The sequence below is a fragment of the Ambystoma mexicanum genome, chromosome 11, assembly GCF_040938575.1.
Source record: "Ambystoma mexicanum isolate Mex_15411 chromosome 11, UKY_AmexF1_1, whole genome shotgun sequence".
Lineage (NCBI taxonomy): Eukaryota > Metazoa > Chordata > Amphibia > Caudata > Ambystomatidae > Ambystoma > Ambystoma mexicanum.
Window position 1 is genome coordinate 414,812,658 of NC_090934.1, and position 21,044 is coordinate 414,833,701.

The 21,044-nt window shown below is 45.8% G+C and overlaps 1 protein-coding gene across 1 annotated transcript in view; it reads left to right on the forward strand.

Annotated features, from left to right (window-relative positions):
* The window catches only part of AMBRA1 (autophagy and beclin 1 regulator 1), a 1,783,669-nt gene that overhangs the window by 1,297,882 nt on the left and 464,743 nt on the right, over window positions 1–21,044 (forward strand). Inside the window, exon 14 of the mRNA XM_069623220.1 lies at window positions 12,580–12,734. Within this exon, the coding sequence (XP_069479321.1) occupies window positions 12,580–12,734 (155 nt within the window). The remainder of the gene's footprint in view (window positions 1–12,579; window positions 12,735–21,044) is intronic.

The following is a 21,044-nucleotide window of genomic DNA, read 5'->3' on the forward strand; positions in this document are numbered from 1 at the left end:
TCTGTCCTTAAATGGCTCTCCTCTTACCTCTCCCACCGCTCTTTCGCCATCACTTGGGGCGGACGAACCTCTACTACCTTACCTCTTGAATACGGCGTCCCCCAAGGCTCTGTTCTCAGACCCTTCTTAGTCTCTTTACACCTCACTCCTTGCCCCCATCATCTCCTCCTTCGGGTTTCTCTCAGCATTTCTACGCTGATGTTACCCAGCTCTTCCTCTCCTTTTCTTCCTTCACCTCAGACTTGTATATCTCAACCTCTCTTCCTGTCTTACTGCCATTAAAAACGGGATGTCATCTCACTATCTCTCTCAACACTGACAAGAATGAAGTCTTGTTCTTCCCTTCTAGCACTCTACCCTCTCCATCCCCCCTCCTTCTATCAATTTTTCCCCTTCTAATCTTCCTATTTCCAACCATGCTCGTAATCTAGGCATTTACTCTGACTCTTCCCTTTCCTTTTCTCATATCTCCCTCACTTCTCGGGCATGTCACTATCATCTCTTTAACATCCGTAAAGTCCGTCCCTCTCTCACCTTCCATGCTACCAACCTTTTAATCTCCTCCCTCATCTTTTCTCGCCTTTTCTATTGTTCTTCTTTCTTCTTCGGTCTCCCTGCTTCCCATCTTGCTACCTTCAAATCCCTCTACCACTCTGCAATCCGCACCCTCTGTCTACTCTCTCCCCATGACTCCATCTCCAACTCACTCTCTTACCTAGGATGGCTTCCTTTCCACTCCCAACTTAAATTTAATTTCCTTTGTCTTGTCTTTAAATCCCTTCATGACCTTGCCCCTCCTTACCTCTTCTCTCTCCTCTCATTGTATACCCCTTCTCGCTCCCTTCGATCTGCTGATCTCTTCTTACTTTCTGTTCCCCCACCACCTTGTGCTTCTTGTTTCCGCTCCTTTCAGCTCCTTGCCCCCTTACACTGGAACTCCCTACCTCTTTCTATCCGCTCCTCCTCAACCTATCCCGCCTTCCGCTCCTCACTGAAATCACTTCTTCACTCCCCTCCTTGACACTTTCCCCCTCTCTCTTTTTCACCCTCCTAGTTCCCTTCTCCCTGTTCTTACGCTTTACTTTTTCCCGTCTCTCCTAAGCTCTCCTCTCTCTATATAGTCCACGTCACTCATTACTCTTTCCTTCTCCTTCCTTCCCCACCTACCTACTCTCCTCTCCCTCATATGCAAATTGTTCTACATACCGATTTTTATGGCTTGATTCATTTTTACTGTTACTGCTTCTACTGTTCTGTGTTTGATGTGTTTTGTTAACTGTAAAGAGCCTTGGATTAAGGCGCTATATAAAACAATAATAAATACAAATGTAAAATTGTTACCCTTTCCTCACTGAATGGTTGGTGGCAGTGGTTAAACTTTAACTACTGTGGTGTGCATTTAACGCGGGCTGCGTTTGCAGTAAAGCACCCTAGGGTGCCATTTTTTTGTCAAACAGCCAGTCTTCTTTTTTCGCCATTTCTTTCTGGAAAGGTCTTTCTTGAGATTTACTCTGTGTACCAAACCAGGTTTGGTCCCTTTGTTCGATTTGGCTTTGGCGGGATTCACGAGTGAAGCCCGCCTTTGGCTCCAGGGTGTCTGTAGGGGGCAGGAAGTGAGGGAGGTGCCCGAAACACCCTGTGCTTAGTCTCCTAGGAGACCCAAATGCACCCTGTGGTGATTGGCCCGGCTGACTGTCTGGCAAGGACTGCCACCCTGCTGGGTTACTGACCGCTAGGCTGGAATGAATGGAAGAAACCTGAATAAAAGGCAAAGCTTTTGGCTTGGAAGGCAGAGTTGACCAATGGACGAAGGAACCGAATAAGAACTTGAAAAGGACACCTGCTGCAACTCCTGGACCGTTGGTTTACCCAATGAAGCCCTGCTGCTGTGCAGAAACTCCAAATTTGTATCGACAGAGAAGCCCCTGCAAGGACGACTTCTCCCCTTGAGTTGGTGGGACCAATCAACTCCAAAGTAAGCCACCTGGACATCTTCTCGGAGCAGCTGAAAACCATATAGCCAGGGAGAGGAACACCAGATTGTGTGCGTTGCTTTTAAGTTGCTCAAGAGCTCCAGGTAGATGCTCCGGACTCCCAGGAATCAGGACTGACCGAGCCTGAGCCCCCCCAACAGAGTGCAGAACCCCAGAAGCAAGGAAAGTCCATCTCGACAGCCAGGAACCACAGTGTTGCTATTTGCGGTAGTCCTAAGGAGCTGAAACACCGAAGTGCAACTTGTTTGAAGATTGCCGGTTGCGAGCGGTGACCGTCCCATTGCAGTGCAGGAGTCCCCAGAAGTCCTGCCTCTTGTCCCCACGACTGAGGCCCAGGAACAGAGTGATCTGCAGAGCTGCACAGGAAAAGGAGTCATCTGCTGCACCTTTTTTTCTTGCCAAAGGAACTGTAAAGTCTGAGAGAACTTCTCTTATTGTAGAGTTGCTTGTATCTTCTACTACTCACAAGTCTAAACAGCTTGTGGCCCTACATTGATTCCTCTTTTCTTCAAAGACTTCTAAAATATTGTGCAAAGACTTTTCTACTTACCTACCCCGAAGTGCTTCAGCTCATATAGACTTTTGCCCATTGACATTGGCATAACCTGTTACACTGAATGACTCTGCTTAGGGGATCCAAATGTATTTGCCTGCTTAAGAATATGTGTGCTCTCTTGTTTGGTCCAATAACCTTTTCCTTTGACTAATTCCTAAGAATGTTCTAAACGCTACAGTAAGATATTAATGTCCCCAGCACCCTAGCTATTGAAGTAACATGAGGGTGTAGGTTGTGACTGTGGGCCATCCCAAAAGGGTCTTTACTGATTTAGGAGTGTGTACTTTTGAAGTGTATTTGTGTGTTTCTTTTATATAGCTCCCTTCTGAAGAAGGCTTATTCTAACTGACTGATTAATAAATTAATAATTGTTTATTCAAGAAACCTTGTGTATAAGTGTTTATTTAAATACTTGTCACTGTGAATCTCTGTGTAACTACCCGACAGCTCACATTGACCTCACTTGAGATAAGCCTGGCTGCTCAACACGCTACCAACTTGTGTAGTACAGACATGTACCAAAGGTTGGGTTCCTATTGCCATGAGGTCAGGGTTGTTGTAGTGCACCCAAAGGGTACTGCATACAATCATGCCTAACACTGTCTCTGCCGTCAGCCATAGTTTCTCGGAATATAGGCACTTGTCGACAGTGCCAGTGTTATAGTACCTTGGTGTTTTGAAGTACTCTGCATTATATTTTCGCTACTTTTCTGTTCTTAATATTACCACTATTTCACACCCTATACATACCCACGGTGGGTATCGGACAATTGAACATCTAGGGTGTGTAGGTGTGTTAGATTTACCTCCTGTGGTTCCCGGGGTTGTGACTGCGGGCTCATTAAAGCCTTAGAGCAACCAGGTACCAGACTCGTAGTAAATAACATCTAGCACAGGTTAACCATTCCGTGTGTCATTTCCTAAAGTTGCTGAATCTGCGTAGAAGGCTTGTTGCTTCTTGTTCTGCCTTGGGAGAAGAGATGCCTGGAAAGGCTCCTTACAAAGATCATGTATATAACTTGCACAAGTCTAAAAACAAGCAGACAAACAAACCATATTACAACAAAAGATCTGCATCATCAAGCTCGCCTATTACAGCAGACAGCCAAAACGAAAACGGTACTCAAGGTGATAGGGGACTAAAAAACTCCCCAAAAACCACAAGAAGAATAATAGAGCCTCCAAATGAGGATACAAGATAAATTAAGTCTACTGGAGTGGGTGTCCCTGTGACCTCAATTGATTCCACCTTTGGGGATATAGACAATTCATCATTACGGCTTTGCTATCAAATGTGCTCAGGAGGGGTGATTGGAGGCCCTGGAGAATGCGGTCCAAGAGTGGTATTGAACTCCACGGCAGACGAGGTCCAGCTCGGCAGTGCCTCTCTGCCTCCTCTTCTGGGGTCCGCTATCCCGGCTGACCTACCTTTGGAGCCCGCTTTTCAATCTATGAGAAATAACCTGTCACCGCCACTGCAGAATGTAGCTATATACAAAGATGGGGGTGACAGGTTATCTATCACACCAATATTGTTTGCTTCTCATCCTAATATGAGTGATGGAATAATTGAAGGAGATGAGCAGGTCCTCCCTGAAGAGAGGATACCGGGTAACAAGAGTGAAACCTCTGCAACTTTAACTCATCTTGAAGCCGGGGTTTCAGGGGATGTGTTGAATTTTGCTGTAAAGATCCTGATCAAGTTATGTGGGAGTACTCACAAAGTAATCATGAAACAGGCAGAGAAAATTTCTTTGTTACATTTGGGTGTAGCGAAATGTATAGAGGCCTTGAAGTTCACGGAAGGAGGAAGCACTTTGGGCCTTTGGAAGCGTCTATTGTGACAGTCGAATTAATGTCTTGTTATAGTCCCCTCCCAAAGCATTCTCCCAGACAAAGATCCGATGGTAATTTCCATTCAGTCTCTGGCAAATTATCTTACATATAAACACCGGAGAGCCTGGAATAAACAGATAAAGAACAAAAAATCTGGGTGCAACGAAGAAGGAATAAAAGAGCTTTTGGATGCAGATTCACTATCGGTCCCTATTACTCCAGTGAATAAGAGCTTACAGAAATTGACTAAGCGTAAACGTGCAGCAAGACGGAGGAAGCGCACTTCATTGGGAGATGGAACATTGACCAGCTGGCTTATAAAGGAACAGGCCGAAGTGGACCTGCTTTCGCAATCAATACCTTTACCTGGCCCTTGTGGAAATGGGGTCACTAATGAGCTGCCTCTTAGACTTACATCTACAATTGAAGAGCAAGGGGATTCTCAAAGTGGAATTGAGAGGGCTCCCTATATGGGTTTGACTGAACCTGAGATGCCCCCTTCAAATTCACCTAGAAAGGCCTCAAACCCTCTGAATATAAGGAAAGTATCCATGGCCCGTTACAAGATTACACAGAGGTGCCACATCAATAGAAACAAACTGCTTACGCTTTTCTCCAAAGTCCCTGCTTTAAGGATTCTTAACTCAGTGGATTTCAATTTTTTGGAGCCTTGGAAAGGAGGATCCCATGGTGAAGTTGTAATCCATTGTAGCCTTCCCGTAACAGCAGCACTGATGCGTGAACATGCGGACTCTGTCATTTCTGGGGTATTCTTTGGACAAACCTTTTACCTCGGAAGTTATACAGTCGATTGTATGCAGGATTTAAATAACCATCCCATATCATGTATGATAAATGTAAAAAAAAAACTGAGGAGGTTAACTTTAATAATGCTCAGGGATACAATACAAGGGGTCATTCTCATGTTATTCACGCGGGTCCCTCGTTAAGTGTTGGAAGACCAAGATGTTTTTATGCTCCAAGAAACTTGGATGGTTGACCAATTCTTGCTTGATGGGTATACCAATCTGTGGCAGAAAAGGGCCCGACAGGACATCCTTTTTGGGGGTTGATGATTGGGGTAAAAAATATATTAACTTCTAGACAAATCACCCCCATTCTTAAAGAAGCCAAAGTTCTGATTGTAGTGGTAAAAAAGGTGCTCCTGACCTGATATATATATATATATATATATATATATATATATATATATATATATATATATATATATATTTGATGAGGTATTGACTTTACGGGTAACTGGAAATGTGAATGGATGCATCATTGTGGAGTTTGGGGGGATTTGAACGCAAACATTGGTGAGCACCTGACTGACGAGAATCTATCTAGTTTGAATTCTATGGTGTGTAAAAAAGTAAATCCAAAAGGGAAAACATGGCTTGAGTTCCTTAATGATTGCGACTTAGTGGTTTTAAATGGTAGAATCAGTGGTGATATACCAGGGAAGCAAACCTGGCAAGGAATTAATAGTAGTGCTACATTGGATTATATTACTTGTAGCCCGCTCTTATTTTAGAGAGCTCTGACAATGTGCGTTACTTTACAGCCCACCAGTGATCATGCCACACTGGAGATAAACTGGGTTTTGGATACAAATCATATTGTTGAAAAAAGTCTGGTGAATCTGATAGTATCTCAATCAGGTCAATGCCTCTTGTGGTCCTATAAAATGTAGTGATTGACATAGCGGACCTAATCTCAGAAGAGAACCTGGGTTTCTTAACAGAATCTTGGCTACACGATGCCGCAGGCCCCGCTCTCTTGTGAGCCATCTTGGACACTTCACCCCTAGACTATAAACTGCTGTATATTACTATGTAAATAACTTGCCGTATAAATTTCTATATATGCATACTATTGTATACTTGTGTATATCAAGATGTAAATAACTTTGTTGAAACCTATTTCTGGCACATTCTGAGCCCTACCTATTTGTGTCATACTTGTTCAATGTATACTGTGTACCATTATGTAACCTTGTAAGCTTTGCATATCCTTTGCTGCGCCCTGCTACCTCCGGGTCCGGTGCGCATTACAAATTCAATAAACAAACAAGAAGAGCTTGGGAGGGGAGACATCGTAACTGGGAACAGCTGATTCACACTTTCACGACTTGTAAGGTCGGTGAAATGTGGAAGATTTTGGCAGGGGCAAAGTCCCCTGTTAAATCCAAGATTTTAAATCCTATTGCCGAAGAGACTTGGATTGCATACATGAAAGGTCAAATGTGTAATGAGATGGAGGACTTTTTGTTGTTCAACATCCCAAACCTCACTGGCCCCTATATTTTACCCGACATAACATTTCTCAGCATTTTAGGCAATGTAAACACTCCAGAGCCCCCGATCCTAACGGCCTCTCTACCGCGGTATTAAAGAGTGAACCCCAAATTTGGGCAGAAGCCCTTTATCCATGGTTTACCAAAGTGTGTAAAATTAAACCTATCCCTGATTCCTGGAAAGAGGCCATATTGGTTCTGGTTTTTAAAACTGGATATCGCCTGTGCCCCAACAATTATAGACTGCTATCCTTACTCAATGTCACAGGAAAGATCTTTACGACTTATGTCTTGAAACCTCTCTAGGCATGCATGGATGGATGCAGCAGAGATCTTACATCCATGTCAGACTGGCTTCAGACCTGGGTCCAGAGTGTTGGGTAAATTCATCTCTCAGGCATGTGCAGTAACTGGCCCTTTGTTGTATATTGTTTTCGTTTACTTTCGTTCAGCATTTGATCAGATTGAGCGACATATTCTTTGGGGGTAAACTTAGACAATTGGAATGCCCCAGTTGGCTCTTAGAGGTCATTAGGGCATTACATGAGGGCACCACTGCCTGTATTAGATTAAATGATTATGGGCTCTTGTCAGATAGAATACCTATTAACAGAGGGGTTAGACAAGGTGGTATGCTAGCCTCTTTAATTTTTAACTTCTGCGTAGCAGATTTGTTAGCCAGGTTATTGGCCAGTGCTGGTTACCCCCCACCCCCCAAGATTAGTAACATCAGGATTGAGGGCATGTTATATGCCGACGACCTGGTCATCTTCGACCACTTGGTAACTGGTTTGAAAGCTATGCTTGAGGAATTGTCCATATATGCAGATAAGTGTAAACTCTCGGTAAACCTCAGCAAAACCAGAGGGCTGCTTGTTTCCTCCAGAAAAATGTGTAAGGCGAAACTGGGATCCCCAATGGGGATTATTTAATATGTGGTTAATTACAAACTGGGCTTGGAGATGTCCAGATTCAAAGGCTATGCAGAGATAATTGACACCAAGATCACAAAGGCCAGACAGATCACAGGTGTTTGTCGTAAATTTGTAAAGGACCACTCGGGTTTCACAATGTTGGGGGTATTAATGCTATATAAACAATGGCTCTGCCCAACTGTATTGTATGGACTTGAGGTCCTTGCCATGAAATACCTTAAATGGCTAAATAGGGTGGAAGAAAGTTTTTGGAGAGTGGTCCTACAGTTACTGAATTCAAGCTCGATATAATACATTTGTCTGGAACTAGGACTTGTTTCTCTGAGAGCCCAACTACTAATGCAAAGAGGTAGCCAGATGTTAAAAGCCAGAACTTCTCCCGCCTGTCCTCTATTAAGTAGTTTGGGCACTAGTTATAAATCCGTAACCGATGGAAATATGTATATCAACCATGAACGCTTATTTAAAGAACCTTGTGATGAAGTTGAGTGGGTCCCGGACTACAACCTCTGCTCAAAATTTAAAAGCCTGCAAGGTGCTTTAAAAGGAAGAATTAAGAAACATGATTGGGTATGTAATTAAGAGCACCATAGTACCTTAAAAAGCTATGTATATATTGTGACAGTGGTTTATCAATATCTGAAGCCTGAGAGTTACTTAGAAGCTTGCCCTGACCCTCGAGTCACAGGTTGTTTTTTTCTTAGACCCGGAGTGAATCACCTATTGGTTTTGGCTATATATGGTTCCAGGAGAGCGATCCCCAGTGAGTCTGGATTCTGCAGATGTGTCACATCCCCTCCAATCGAGATACACCCAGACATGTATTGACGGAATGTCCTCGCTTGGGCTTTTTGTATATGGTGACATTGGGTTACCTTGCCCATAATTTAGATTATATAAAGAGCAATGAGTTCTGGTCTTTCTTTATCAATGCCAAAAATTGTTAGGTTGGCCCTCCATAGAGTCTGGAGATCTGTCATGAACTTACTGGAGCAGATTGAGACTGATTTAGAATAGCAATATGACGATTATAATCTAAAATCGACTATGCAAACAGCCTCTACCTCGGAATACCAGAATACCTCCTTAAGAAACTGCAACGGATGCAACATGCAGCAGCAAGACTACTCCTCAAACTATCCAGAAGAGACCACATCACTCCAGCCCTAAAAACATTACACTGGCTCCCAGTAAAACATTGCATCACCTTCAAAACAATGTGCATAACACACAGGGCAATCAGCGGACAAGGAGCAGCATTCCTACAAAAGAAAATAAGTCTACAAACCAACGAGACCCCTCCGATCAAGCAGCGAAATCCGCCTGGAACTCAAACCATACCATAAGAAAAAACTTGGAGGCACCTCCTTCTACCACTTAGCCGCAAAAACCTGGAACAATATCCCAAAAGAAATAAGAAACACTGAAGAACACCTAAAATTCAGGAAATCACTAAAAACCTGGCTCTACGACACCACAGATTAAACCAGGGAACCAAAACTGGAAAAGGATGACTAAACCAAAAGACACGGACATCCCGGACCTGAGAGAGTAACGCCTACGGCACCTGGACGGGTGACACCGGCTAGACTGGAACACAGGCGATACGCATGGAGACTGAGTCAACTGCCCCAGACAATCCCACCAACACTTTCGCCCGCCCCTTAATTAACTACCGCCAGGTACCATATGGGTGTGGAATTATCGAGATATTGGCAATCGCCCCACTACCTGAGAGGTTGTCATTGGCAGGTGCAATGGCCACAGGAGTATGAATGGAAGATAAGGGGAGCTATGAGAGAGCATGACAGAGGCGGGGGCTAGAAGAGTAAGGAACCTGTAGGCCAGTCAGACCCAGTTCAGGACAGAGCCGCAACAGGGGAGACTACGCAAACAGAGCGCTTCAATTCAGGATAGAGACGCAAACTAACCAACCCCTACTGACTATTTCCCTTTCTGCATACACCTCTCAAACTCCAAACCAAACACAACCAAAACCTACAGCACAACAAACCGCACAAACTTCACTACACTGCAACAACAAAACAAAAACACACATAGCCTTGCACAACAGTACACAACGACTACCGGCCGCAAACACCCCAGGCCCAGCCAACGGACCCACCGGGCTGAGGCCGCCAACAGCACACCACTGCCCTCGTGCACTTTTCCTGCTTCCTCCCACTAACTCAACCTCCCCTCCCGTTTCAGAGCCGCCAGAGCGCCAAGGGACCACTCCGGTGGTGATAGTGCGCGGTACAAATGTCCTTTAACATTAACAAAACATTAACATTATGACAGAGACAGAGGTTAGATTACTATGTGTGTTGGGTTTGTCAAACTGTCTCTTAAGTTGTTAAATCTGTGATGGAACTAGTTGAAATGCACTATCGGATATCTTTTCTAAAAGTGATCTTTTTATCGTACTTACTTGTTTTAAATGGAACGTATATTTTTATATATGGATGGATGTTTTACGTGAAATTATAAAATAATTGTGTGAGCTGTATAAACTATTTGTAAAGATTGTAAAGTTATTATTGTAAAAGTTCAGTTTCTGAACTAATATACAATTATAATAAAAAAAATAAACCAAAGGTTACACAATATTCAGAAAACGGCTAAGTACTTTTTAACCCTCCAATGCAAAGTAAATTAACCCTTTCCTAGAGGAAAGATAAAGCACAAAGTCAGAGGTACGAAGAGTCTTTCAGCCAGCCAATGTTGTTAGCAAAAGTCTAGGTAAGTTGAAGCTCTTCTTGTAGGTAAGTAAAAGTCTTGCACAATGTTTTAGAAGTCTTTGTAGAAAAAGTAGAATCAATGTAGGGACACAAGCTGGGAGGCTTGTGAGGTGCAAAGCTGTAAGCAACTCTGCAAGGTTAACAAAGAAAAGTCTCCACTGAGAACAAGTAAAGCTACACCACAAGAGGGAAGTCCTCTTAAACTCTACAGTACCTTTTGATAGAAGAAATGGTTCCAGCTGGTTTCTGTTCCTGTGCAACTCTGCAGATCCTTTTGTTCCTGTGCCTCAGTTGGAAGGACAAGAGGGAGGACTTCTGGGGACTACTGCACTGCAATGGGACGGTCAGCAGCAGCAAAGGGCAAACTTAAATTCAGCGGCATTTCGCGGTTTCAGTTCCTTGCGCCTCAGAAAATAGCACTATCGCAGTCTCTCGGATACCACTCTAGACTGTCCTTGCATCTGGGGTTCAGCACTCTGTTGAGGTGGCTCAGGCTTGGTCGGTCCTGCTTCCTGGGAGTCTAGAGGATCTTCCACAAGCTCGGGTCCGACAAAAAGTGATGCACCCAGTTTGGTGTTCCTCTCCCTTCCTCTTCGGTTTCAACAGCAGCAGCAGTGGAAGTACAGCCAGCTCCGAGTTCACTTTGGAGTTGATTGGGCCCACCAACTCAAGGGGAGAAGTCGTCCTTGCAGGGCTTCTCTAGTCGAAGCGAATTCAGAGCTTCAGCACAGCAGCAGGGCTTCACCGGGCAAACCAATGGTCCAGGAGTTTCAGGAGGCGTCTCTTCAAAGTTCTTCAGATTCCTTCGTCCAGTGGCCGGCTCTGCCTTCCAAGCCAAAAAGCCTTGCCTTTTAGGCAGGTTTCTCCGATTCATTCCAGCCTAGCTGTCAATCACACAGCAGGGTGGGTGTCCTCCAAGGACAGCCAGCCGGCCAATCACCTTTGGGTGCATTCCTGTAACCAAGGGGATTACGCACAGGGAGTTTCTGGCACCTCCCGCACTTCCAACCCCTGCCAGACACTCTGGAGCCAGAGGCGGGCTTCACTCGTGAATCCCGCCAAAGACACACAAAGAAACCAAACCTGGTTTGGTACGCAGTGTAAATCTCAAAAAGGACCTTTCCAACAAGAAATGGCGGAAAAAAGAAGACTGCTGGGCCATTTTGACAGAATGAGCACCCATGGGTGCCTTACTGCAGCTGCGAACGCAGCTCGCGGTAAAAACACACAATGGTAGTAACAAGTAAACCACTGCCACCAGTCATGAATTGTAGAAATGGTAACTTTAAATTTTGCATGAGAAACTAGAGAAAGGGGATACTAAGTAACCCCTACAGCACCATATAGTAAGGTAGTGTGTGCTGGGTCTAGAAAGTTACAAAATGTAAGTAAAGTCAATTTCACTTCACTGCTCTTGGAAACAGTCGTTTATCCAAGAGAAGGTATTTAAACCTTTGAGAAATCCCTTCCCTGTGCCACTGCACTGACGGTGCTGTGTGTCACAATATAAAGATGATGCCTATGGAGTTTGTCAGACTCCAAAGTCAAAAGAAATAGAGCCCAAATCACAGAAAAATACATAGAGTGGGAAAAAGGTCTCACTCTCTCCAGGTAAGAAATTAAAAAGTCCTAAAGTCCAGCAAAAGTGCTGGGGACTCTAATGTAGAAGGGAATTAGCACATTTCTGAGAATTCTCCCTAACATTGATAAATTACTCTGATTTAGTTTGTCACTGAGAGCAAGTGCTTGGTCATTTATCACTGGGAAGAGCGTGTGCAGGCTGTTTGTTTATTGCAGGAAAGTTCACGCTGGATTGGGTTGTTTCTGGGACAGACCTGCCATTATTGGTTATTGTAACTGTAAACGTATGTTGCATTTGGATGGTTGCATGTGTACAGATTTACCCTGGAGGTAGTGGCTGGAAGAACACTCACACTGGGTGAAAGCTCACACAACAATTGTTACTGGGGAAAAAGCTAAAATCAGGATTTATTTGTTTCTGTTGGTGGGGTAGTTGGTGAGGATAGATACTAGTGAATAAGAGCAACCCTTCACTGGATTGGATGTGTTAATTGCAGAGCTCACATTAGGGGTTAGTTTGTTGCTGGGAGTGAGCATGCACTGGGAGTTGTTTATTACTGGGATGAATTTTACGCTAACGGTTGATGATGGTTGCTGACAGTTGTATTGCTGAACAGTGTTTCCTTTCTGCCTCTAGGTCCAAATGCCATTTCGGTGAGCTTGTCACCCATGGGTCGGTATGTGATGGTGGGCCTGGCCTCCCGCAGAATCCTGCTTCATCCATCCTCAGAACACACTGTGGCACAGGTGTTCAGGCTGCAGCATCCCCATGGTGGAGAGACATCCATGAGGGTGAGTCTAAAGGACCCGCTCTGTTGGTGTAGGTGTTGTGGTGTTTTTTTTTAACTGCAGTAGTAGTTACCTTTGCAGCTGCCTTAAGCTGGCATTCTCTTGTAGCTGCACTTTGTGTTGGGAATACCACAACTAGTGATGCACTAGTTGCAATAGTTTTCCTTCAAAGCACCAGCCAAGTTTCAAAGCACTATTTTATACTTTTTAGGTAACCGACGATAAAATGGGCATAAGTGATCCTATAACAATTTCTGAAAAAAAGGTAACAAGCAGCAGGTTCAATGGTAAAAAAGAAAAAAAATAACTTTTTTAAAATTGTCTTTTAAAGATACACAGACCTCTATAAGCTGAAGTAGGTTTCTCGTCAAATCTTGAATTCAAACAAATTGAGGCCTGAATCTGCATTTTACAAAATAATTGGTTTCCAAATGCTTTGACAGTTGGATGAAATAAAATATTATAACTATAAGCATTCGGTTCGACTGAAAAGGAGCTTCTTAGATTTTTGATGAATCAAAGGAGTTTGTCACCTCTCCCCAGGGGGGAGCCCCACCCCCTTTGGGACTGCCCTGGTAAGCCTGTTTCGCTTAACACCCTTCAAAGGACAGGGTAAGCGGGATCCGTCTTGGTGTGACTCCCTCATAGGGGTCAGGAAAGACCCAGAGAGTTAGTTAAATCTGCATCCCTCCCACACCCAGACACTACAACATTTGTGGGGTTATAGGAGTAAAGGGGTATAATAATCCTATATCCCCTTTAAAAGCTAGTATGGCTTCTGATCACAACTGTATTCAATCCACCTCATGGAAATCTTGAGACCTGCTTCCTGGGTGCACATAAGAACAAGAGCCAACCAGAAAGTAGTATCTGCACAGCCAGCAGAGTTAATTAGCATTGCAGCACCCATTGGGCATGGAAACGCTTGGAGAGAGAGAGCGAACACCAGACGTTGAGTTGGGCACGGAAATCCACACTGGAAGAATGCCACAAGGCCCGGTAAGTACTAAGTGCCTCTGAGGACCGAGTTAGAACCTAGAGGATCTGCCACAAATACTCATGCCGAGGAAACGGAGAGTAGATTCTGGCTGACGTATAGTTGAGTGTATGACTCATGTAAGTGCTTCGATGACAAGAGGAGGCTCGGACAGACTACACAGTCTTCCCAACGGAGCACCGAAGGTCAGACACGTGGCGGCTTTGAAGGAGTGGGAGGCAAGGCGAGAAAGAGACATATGGTGAAACACATAGGGACTGTGTGGATAGGGATATGTGTGGTTTGTCCATAGTGAGTTCTTTCATTCAGGGGATACAATTGGGTTTCTACCTGGGAAGGTAGATGAGAAGTTAATCTGTTTTAGGTGGTCTGAGTTTCAGAATGTGGGTGGCCAACCAGGTGGTGATAGTGGACAAACATTTTTGGAGGAAGTGGAGTTCTGTCGGGGATGAGATTTGGAAGTATATGTTTAGTCATTTCCGGATTTATGAAAGCAAATGTTGAGAGCTAAGAGGCTGCTTTAGGGATTCAACATATAGATTGAATAGGAGTGGATATGGAGCAGATCCGCGTTGTTACTCCAGATTTGACTGGGGCGGGATTTGATTGCTAGGGGGCATGGACACAAAGTATGCCTGGTCAGTGAGGAATGGAGTAAACCAGTGAGAAAAGTGCCTGGGTGTATCATTCTAGTAGGATGGTGTCAAAAGCTGCAGAAAAGTAAACTTTGGATGAGGACAGACTATATTCAATACCATTTTCTGGTTTTGACTGTAGGTCCTTATCGTGTCCACGAAGGCCCCAACCTTCAAATCATATGCTAAAGGGGGGTGGGGGGGTTGAGTGGGGTGGTCACCTCTTGAGGCAACAGTGCAAGGTACTATTGGGAGTCCCCAGTAATACATGTCATATTTACCCTATACTGAATGAAGTTTTGCATATCGACTGCCATTGTAGGATACTGTACCTTGTCTTCTCTAGCATGGGATTTGGCATGGATTCACATGCTCATGAATATTCCCCGTCAGGCGGGAATCCTCGGTAAAAGGAAAAACAGTTTCACCTTCACTAACAAACTGTATTTCTCCCCTAAACCAATCACTGTCCTCTGGGTCATACTACCCCAATTCAATGACAGCCCTCTCCCTAAGCCCCTCCTCTGCCAGCCATCTTCAACTTTTTAATGCACGCTTTAGTGTTGGGAGTCCTCGAGTTTGCTCTGCGATCTACTTCTACTTGCTTTGTGTTTTTTCACAGAAAAAGTTTATATTTTAACTCTGAAAGAGCCCGTCTGCTTTTCTCTCCATCTGCCGACAGCGGGGATCTTTTGTCGGTGAAGTTCAGAGACCCTTAAAGGTGAAGATCGTCAAAGTTTCCAGAAGTCCATCAGGCGTTCTTCGTGCCCTCCAGGGCGGTTCATGGGGGCGGACCACAAGGAAGGAGATTTTGAGAGATGCCGTGGCTTCTCCAAGAAGCCTACAAAGGGCAGGCACAGTAGACTGGTGGCATGGCTCAATGCCAGGGCCTCTGCCCCATGCTCTGAGCTGGGGCATGCCTCTCCCAAGGCTGGTCGGTCCGAGGAACGATCTTCCAAGTCCTGTGAATGGCGCTCATAAATGTTTAATGATCGAGCTGGTGGCGGCCGCTCTAACCAAAGCTAAAGGGGCTGTCCCTGAGATGGAAGCCCCCACAGGTTTGAAAGTATCCCTCCCTCAGAGGCGCAAAGGTGCCGTGGTGACTTTGACAAGGTTTGCCGGCATGCCAGAGAAGGGGACACCCACTCAGAACCTGGTTCCAGGCCCTTAGGGTGGTAAAAGGGGGGGGCGGGGCAAGGAGGCCCTGGAACAGTCCCAGGCCATAGCCCAAGCCATGGAGATTTCATCTACAGAGGATGAGGGCCTGAAGCCCCTACACAAGGTCGAGGAGGAGAAAGGCGACGGCAGCACAGAGTCTAGTGTTCTGATAATGCCAGTCCCGCTGAGGGTTGTATCTCTGGACATCTTATCAACCCTCCACACCTAGCTGTCTCGGAGATCCAGAAGAGGATGCCACAAGGGCCTGTTCCCGCAGTCCACCAGGCCCCCGACCAACCGCTGACGAAGAAGAGGAAGCGCCATCCGATACCCCATTTCAGCCTCCACATCCGACTCAGGCCCCCTCCACACCTAGCAGACTCAGACATGGGGATGGATACAGCCACAAAGACAACATCGTCGGAGCGGGCAGCGTCCCCACCGAACAATGTGAGGTTGTTCCATCCTATGATATCCAGTGCCTCCGAGCTGTTCCAGCTTGTGCCTGAAGAAACCAGGAAGGAGGGTTTCCTGTACCAGAGGCGCAAAGCAAGAGGAAGACAATCATGGCAGTTCCCCTCCTGGACGATGTGTGGGAGGAGGGCCTGGCCCTCTTGAAGAACCCTTACACGGCTCCAGCCAAATGGGATAGGCTGAAGAAGAAATACCAGGTACCGAAATCCGCACCCAAGTGTCTGAGGTTGCAACCATCGCCAGATTCAGTGGTTTCGGCGGCTGCAAGGAAATGGTCATCTAACCGGTCCTCGTCGTCTTCAGTCCCTCCTGGACAGCGAGGCTAAGAAGGTGGACGCCATGGGGAGGAAGGTGATTTACACTGTGGCGTCCACCATGAAGGCGGCCAATGCACTGGCGATGCTAGCCAGGTACGACGGGGAGTTGTGGTTCAAGCTTGGTCCAATTTTGGAGTTGCTCCCGGACAACAAGAGGATGGAGGCGCTTGCCCTCTTTCAGGAAGGAGAGGTAGTGTCGGATCATGCCATCGCAATGGCGCTGGACGTTGCTGACAAGGGGTTCCGGCAGATGGAGAATGATGTCTGCCTTCGTCGCCAACGCTGGATGAAGACCACGAATATCCACCAGGATGTCCAAACGGAGGTACTGGACATGCCTTTCGATGGAGATAACCTTTTCGGGAAGGTCGTTGACTAGTCCCTACAGGCCATCAAGGCAGATGCAGAGGCGGCCCGTTCCCTGGGCACCCTCCAGCAGCACCGCTGCTCCAGATCAAAGTCGGGCAGGTCTTTGAAAGGTTTCTCCTCCTCGTACCGTAAGCCCTCCAGATGACGACCGAGGAAGTCCACGGAGGCCGTTCCCAGGCCTATGGTGGAGGAGGACAATTTCTCTGTCGCCAGCTGGGCAGGGCGCCAGCAGCGAAGCCGGCCTGAACTGGCCAAGATGATGCCCCCCCCACACCCATGCACCCCAGTGGGAGGCCGGCTGAAGGTTTTTCAGCGAGTGGGAAAAGATCACCACTGACAAATGGGTGTTGGACGCTCTCGCCCAATGACATACCCTGGAATTTCAGCACAGGTGTCCGCGGATCCCTCTCGTGGCCCATCAGCAGCTGCACATCCCTCTGCTCTTGGAGGAAGTACTGCCATGCTGCGAAAAGGGGCAATAGAGCTGGTTCCCCAGCAACTCCGGGTCTCCGGAGTCTATTCCATACTTCTTGGTAAGAAAGCAGACAGGGGGCTGGAAGCTCATTCTAGACCTGCAACGTCTGAACAAGTACCTAGAGTATCAGAAATTCAGAATGGTCACGTTGCTGCACGTGCTCGGCCAACTGGAAAGAGTGGATTTCTTGACATTGCTGGACCTGCAGGACATTGCCCATCCCCCGCTGCCGGCACTCTGAAACCGCTCTTCAACGATTTCCGAACTAGCGCGCTGCACCACAGTGAGTTCACTCCCCTTGACGCCGTTACAACTGAACAGGTCACTCACTTGCTCTAAAGCAATCAAACAAGCACTCCTCTACATGTAACTGTACCAGCTCGCTCACTTCATCTGTTGTTGGTACGTCGAACAATTCTATGCAGCCCCATTACTTTTGCATCCTGGACCGCTATCTCACTGCATCCGCCCCAACGCCCACTGTGCTTGCAAACCTTGCAATGTACACATATAATTGGTTTCTACACTGCATTAGCGACAAAGCTGAACTAGCCCACGTTCTAATTGTGCTAGTTAAATTGAATTAGCCGATTCATGCATTGTATTAGCAAAGTGAATCTGCCCATGTTTGCATTTGATTAGCAAAGTTGAATTAGCCTACTTTCTCGCTGTGCTAACAAAGTTGAATCTGTCCTTTTTTGCATCTGATTAGCAAAGTTGAACTAGCCTACTTTCTTATTGTGCTATCAAAGTTGAATCTGCCCCCTTATGTAATATATCAGCAAAGTTCAATCTGCCTATCCCTGCATTGTAACATCTTTGCTGAACTAGCCTACCTTTGCACTACACCAGTAAAATCTGAAGTAGCCTACTCTGCATCATATCAGCCAAGCTAAGCTGTAGCTGGCTATAATTGCCTACAGTGCCCACCTGCTTTCGCCCCGCCCTCAACCTACCCCGTACTCATAATTATGCTCCCTTGGCTCATTCTCATTATGTTCCCTTTTTGTGTCCTGAATAACAACACACCTTGTAGCTCAAACAGTTACATACCACTTAGCAATGGACTAGCCAAACTCAGTTGCCCACGACATTACCCTATCCCTTGTCCCACACCTTTCCTGCCCACTCTACCACCCTTCCCCCCTACTGATAGAGTTAATGCTCCCGGAGGAGGTGTAGCATTCATTTTCAAATCCTCACTTGACCTCAGATCCATCACCTCCCCTCCACTAGAATCATGCGAGTACCTCACCATCAAAATACAAACTACCCCCCAAGAGCTCCATCAACATGCAACTTATATACAGACCCCCAGGTCCCACAGGTACATTTGAGGAAGATATCTAAGCCTCTTTCACAAAACATTATTCTTGGAGACTTCAACCTCGGGTACAATGACCCCAATGACACTCCTGCCTCATCCCTCGCCAACGCCCTATCAGAGCATAACTATACTCAAATCAACACACTGCCAACCCATCAGAAAGGCAGAACAATCGACTGGGTTGCAGCCCATAATTGTAACATCACCAACCTCTTTTATGGACAGACCATTTCCTCATACCTTTTGACATCAGCATCAACAACCCCAAACCCAAACAATGCCCTCTCGCGCCTGCCTGTCTAACCAGAAATAAGCACAACATTACGGCAGACACCCTCACACCACTGGTTCTCCTCCTCCGTAACTCTCTCCCAGCCACTGCTGACCTCAGCCTCCTAGTCAGCACCTACAATGACGCCATGACTAACGCCATTGACGCTGTGGCCCCTCTTAAATCACGCAAAGGCAAACCTAGATCGCATCTGAACTCCTGGTTCACACCTGAACTCAAAATCCTCAGAAAAAAGAAAGCCAAGATGGAAACCATATGGAAAACTATTCCATCAGTTGAAAACAAAACTAATCTTATGACCATCTCCACCCATTACAAAAAAAGAGATACTTCACACTAAGAAGGAAGCCTACAATGTGAGAATTGATAAGGCAGGACCCTCTGCTAAAGAACTTTTCACCATTTTGAAGGAATTAGAAAACCCTAACCCACCGACAAACACCTTTGTGAAAGACAAACCTTGGTGCACCAGCATCCAATATGCCCTTGCCAACAAAATCACCGGCCTCTAAACCAAAATTGAGGCTAAACGACTACAACTATCCAATAGCAACTCCTCCACCCCTAGCATATCCACCCCTACCAATACCTCCGCTGGCTTCACATTCAAAAAGGTTACCATACCGGAAGTCCAAAAAATTATAGCATCCCTCGAACTGCAAAGGGGACAGCTGCCCTGCCCAGATTATCAAAGATGCTGCAAGAGACCTTTCCCCCTTCATCTCCAAACTCATAAACCTATCCTTCTCCACCAACTCTATACCCAATAACCTGAAACAGACATGTGTTCTCCCCCTCCTAAAAAAACAATCCTTAGACCCAGCCATTTCCACAAAATACAGGCCAATCACTACGGTCCCCTTCCTGCTAAAAATCCTTGATAGAGTTGCCTACTTACAAATTCAGGACTAATTAGAATCCAATCAACTACTACTAGGGCTGCGACAATCCGGCTTTCGACCTCAATACGGAACAGAAACTGCCCTTGTTGACCTCAAAAGTCAGATTGATGACATCAAAGACAAAGGAAAAGCGGCCATTCTGCTCCTTCTAGACCTCTCAGCAGCCTTTGACTTGCTCGATCATAAAATACTCTGCATCCACCTCTCATCTGCTGCCTACTTCTCACCCTCAGCTGTCATGTGGATACAATCCTTCTTAGCGAATAGAACCATGTGTTTTTTCACCTGCAGCTGCATCAGACCCCATCCCCATTACCTGTGGTGTCCCTCAAGAATCTTGTCTCTCCCCCACCCTCTACAACATTTTTCGAAAACCTCTCTTTGACAAATTGGACCATCTGGGTGTCACCTACACAAACTATGCGGACGCCACCCAGATACTCCTCACCATCTCTGGCAACAACCAGGCTGACGTCACCAGGATCAACTAAATCTTCTCCATCATTCAGGCATGGATGGCCACACATGGCCTCTGCCTGAATGATGAGAAGACGGAACTCCTTCTGGTCGTTCTCCCAATAACTTACAGAAACTCAGCCCTGACTACACCAACATCATCCCCGTCGCTAAGTATGTGAAAACCCTAGGCTTCTATCTTGATGCCAATACTAACCTTTCAAAACAAGTCAACATGACTGCCTCTACTACTGCCTACACTGGGAAACTAATTAGAGCTTGTAGACCTTTTCTGTCTACGAACAGCTGCCTCACATTGGCCAGAGCACTCACCTAGGGGCGAACCAAGCTATAATTAATAAATTCTCCAAAACAATGCGCTGCGAGCAGCACTAAACATCCCTAGGAGAGAGCACATCTCCCCCATCAGAACCTCTTGCAAATGGCTTTCCATTCAACAAAAAATGTACCTAAAAACTCTCCGCCTCACCTACAAAGCCTTAAACCACCTAGCCCCCCCATATCTCACCAACAAACTCTCTTTGAAGCCGAACACCAGAATCACTAGATCCGCTAGCACTCTCTGCCTCATGGTGCCCAGATTTACCTCCAAAAGAGCTGGTGGCTCAAGCTTCCCGGTCCTTGCCCCTCAACTTTGGAAATCCCTGCCGCTGAATATCAAATCGGCCGCCTCATTCCATCTGTTCAGGAAGCTAGTCATTGGTTGGCTACTGGACAAATTAAAAACCAATCCAAAGTCCGACTAAGACCATGATTACTGTATATACTGTACATACTATTCAAATGTTTCAATTGTATGCCCTAATTACCGCTGATTGTATATATTGTATATCACTTCCACATAATGTATAACTGTAAATTCTACATATATCGTACCTTCTGTAACTTGT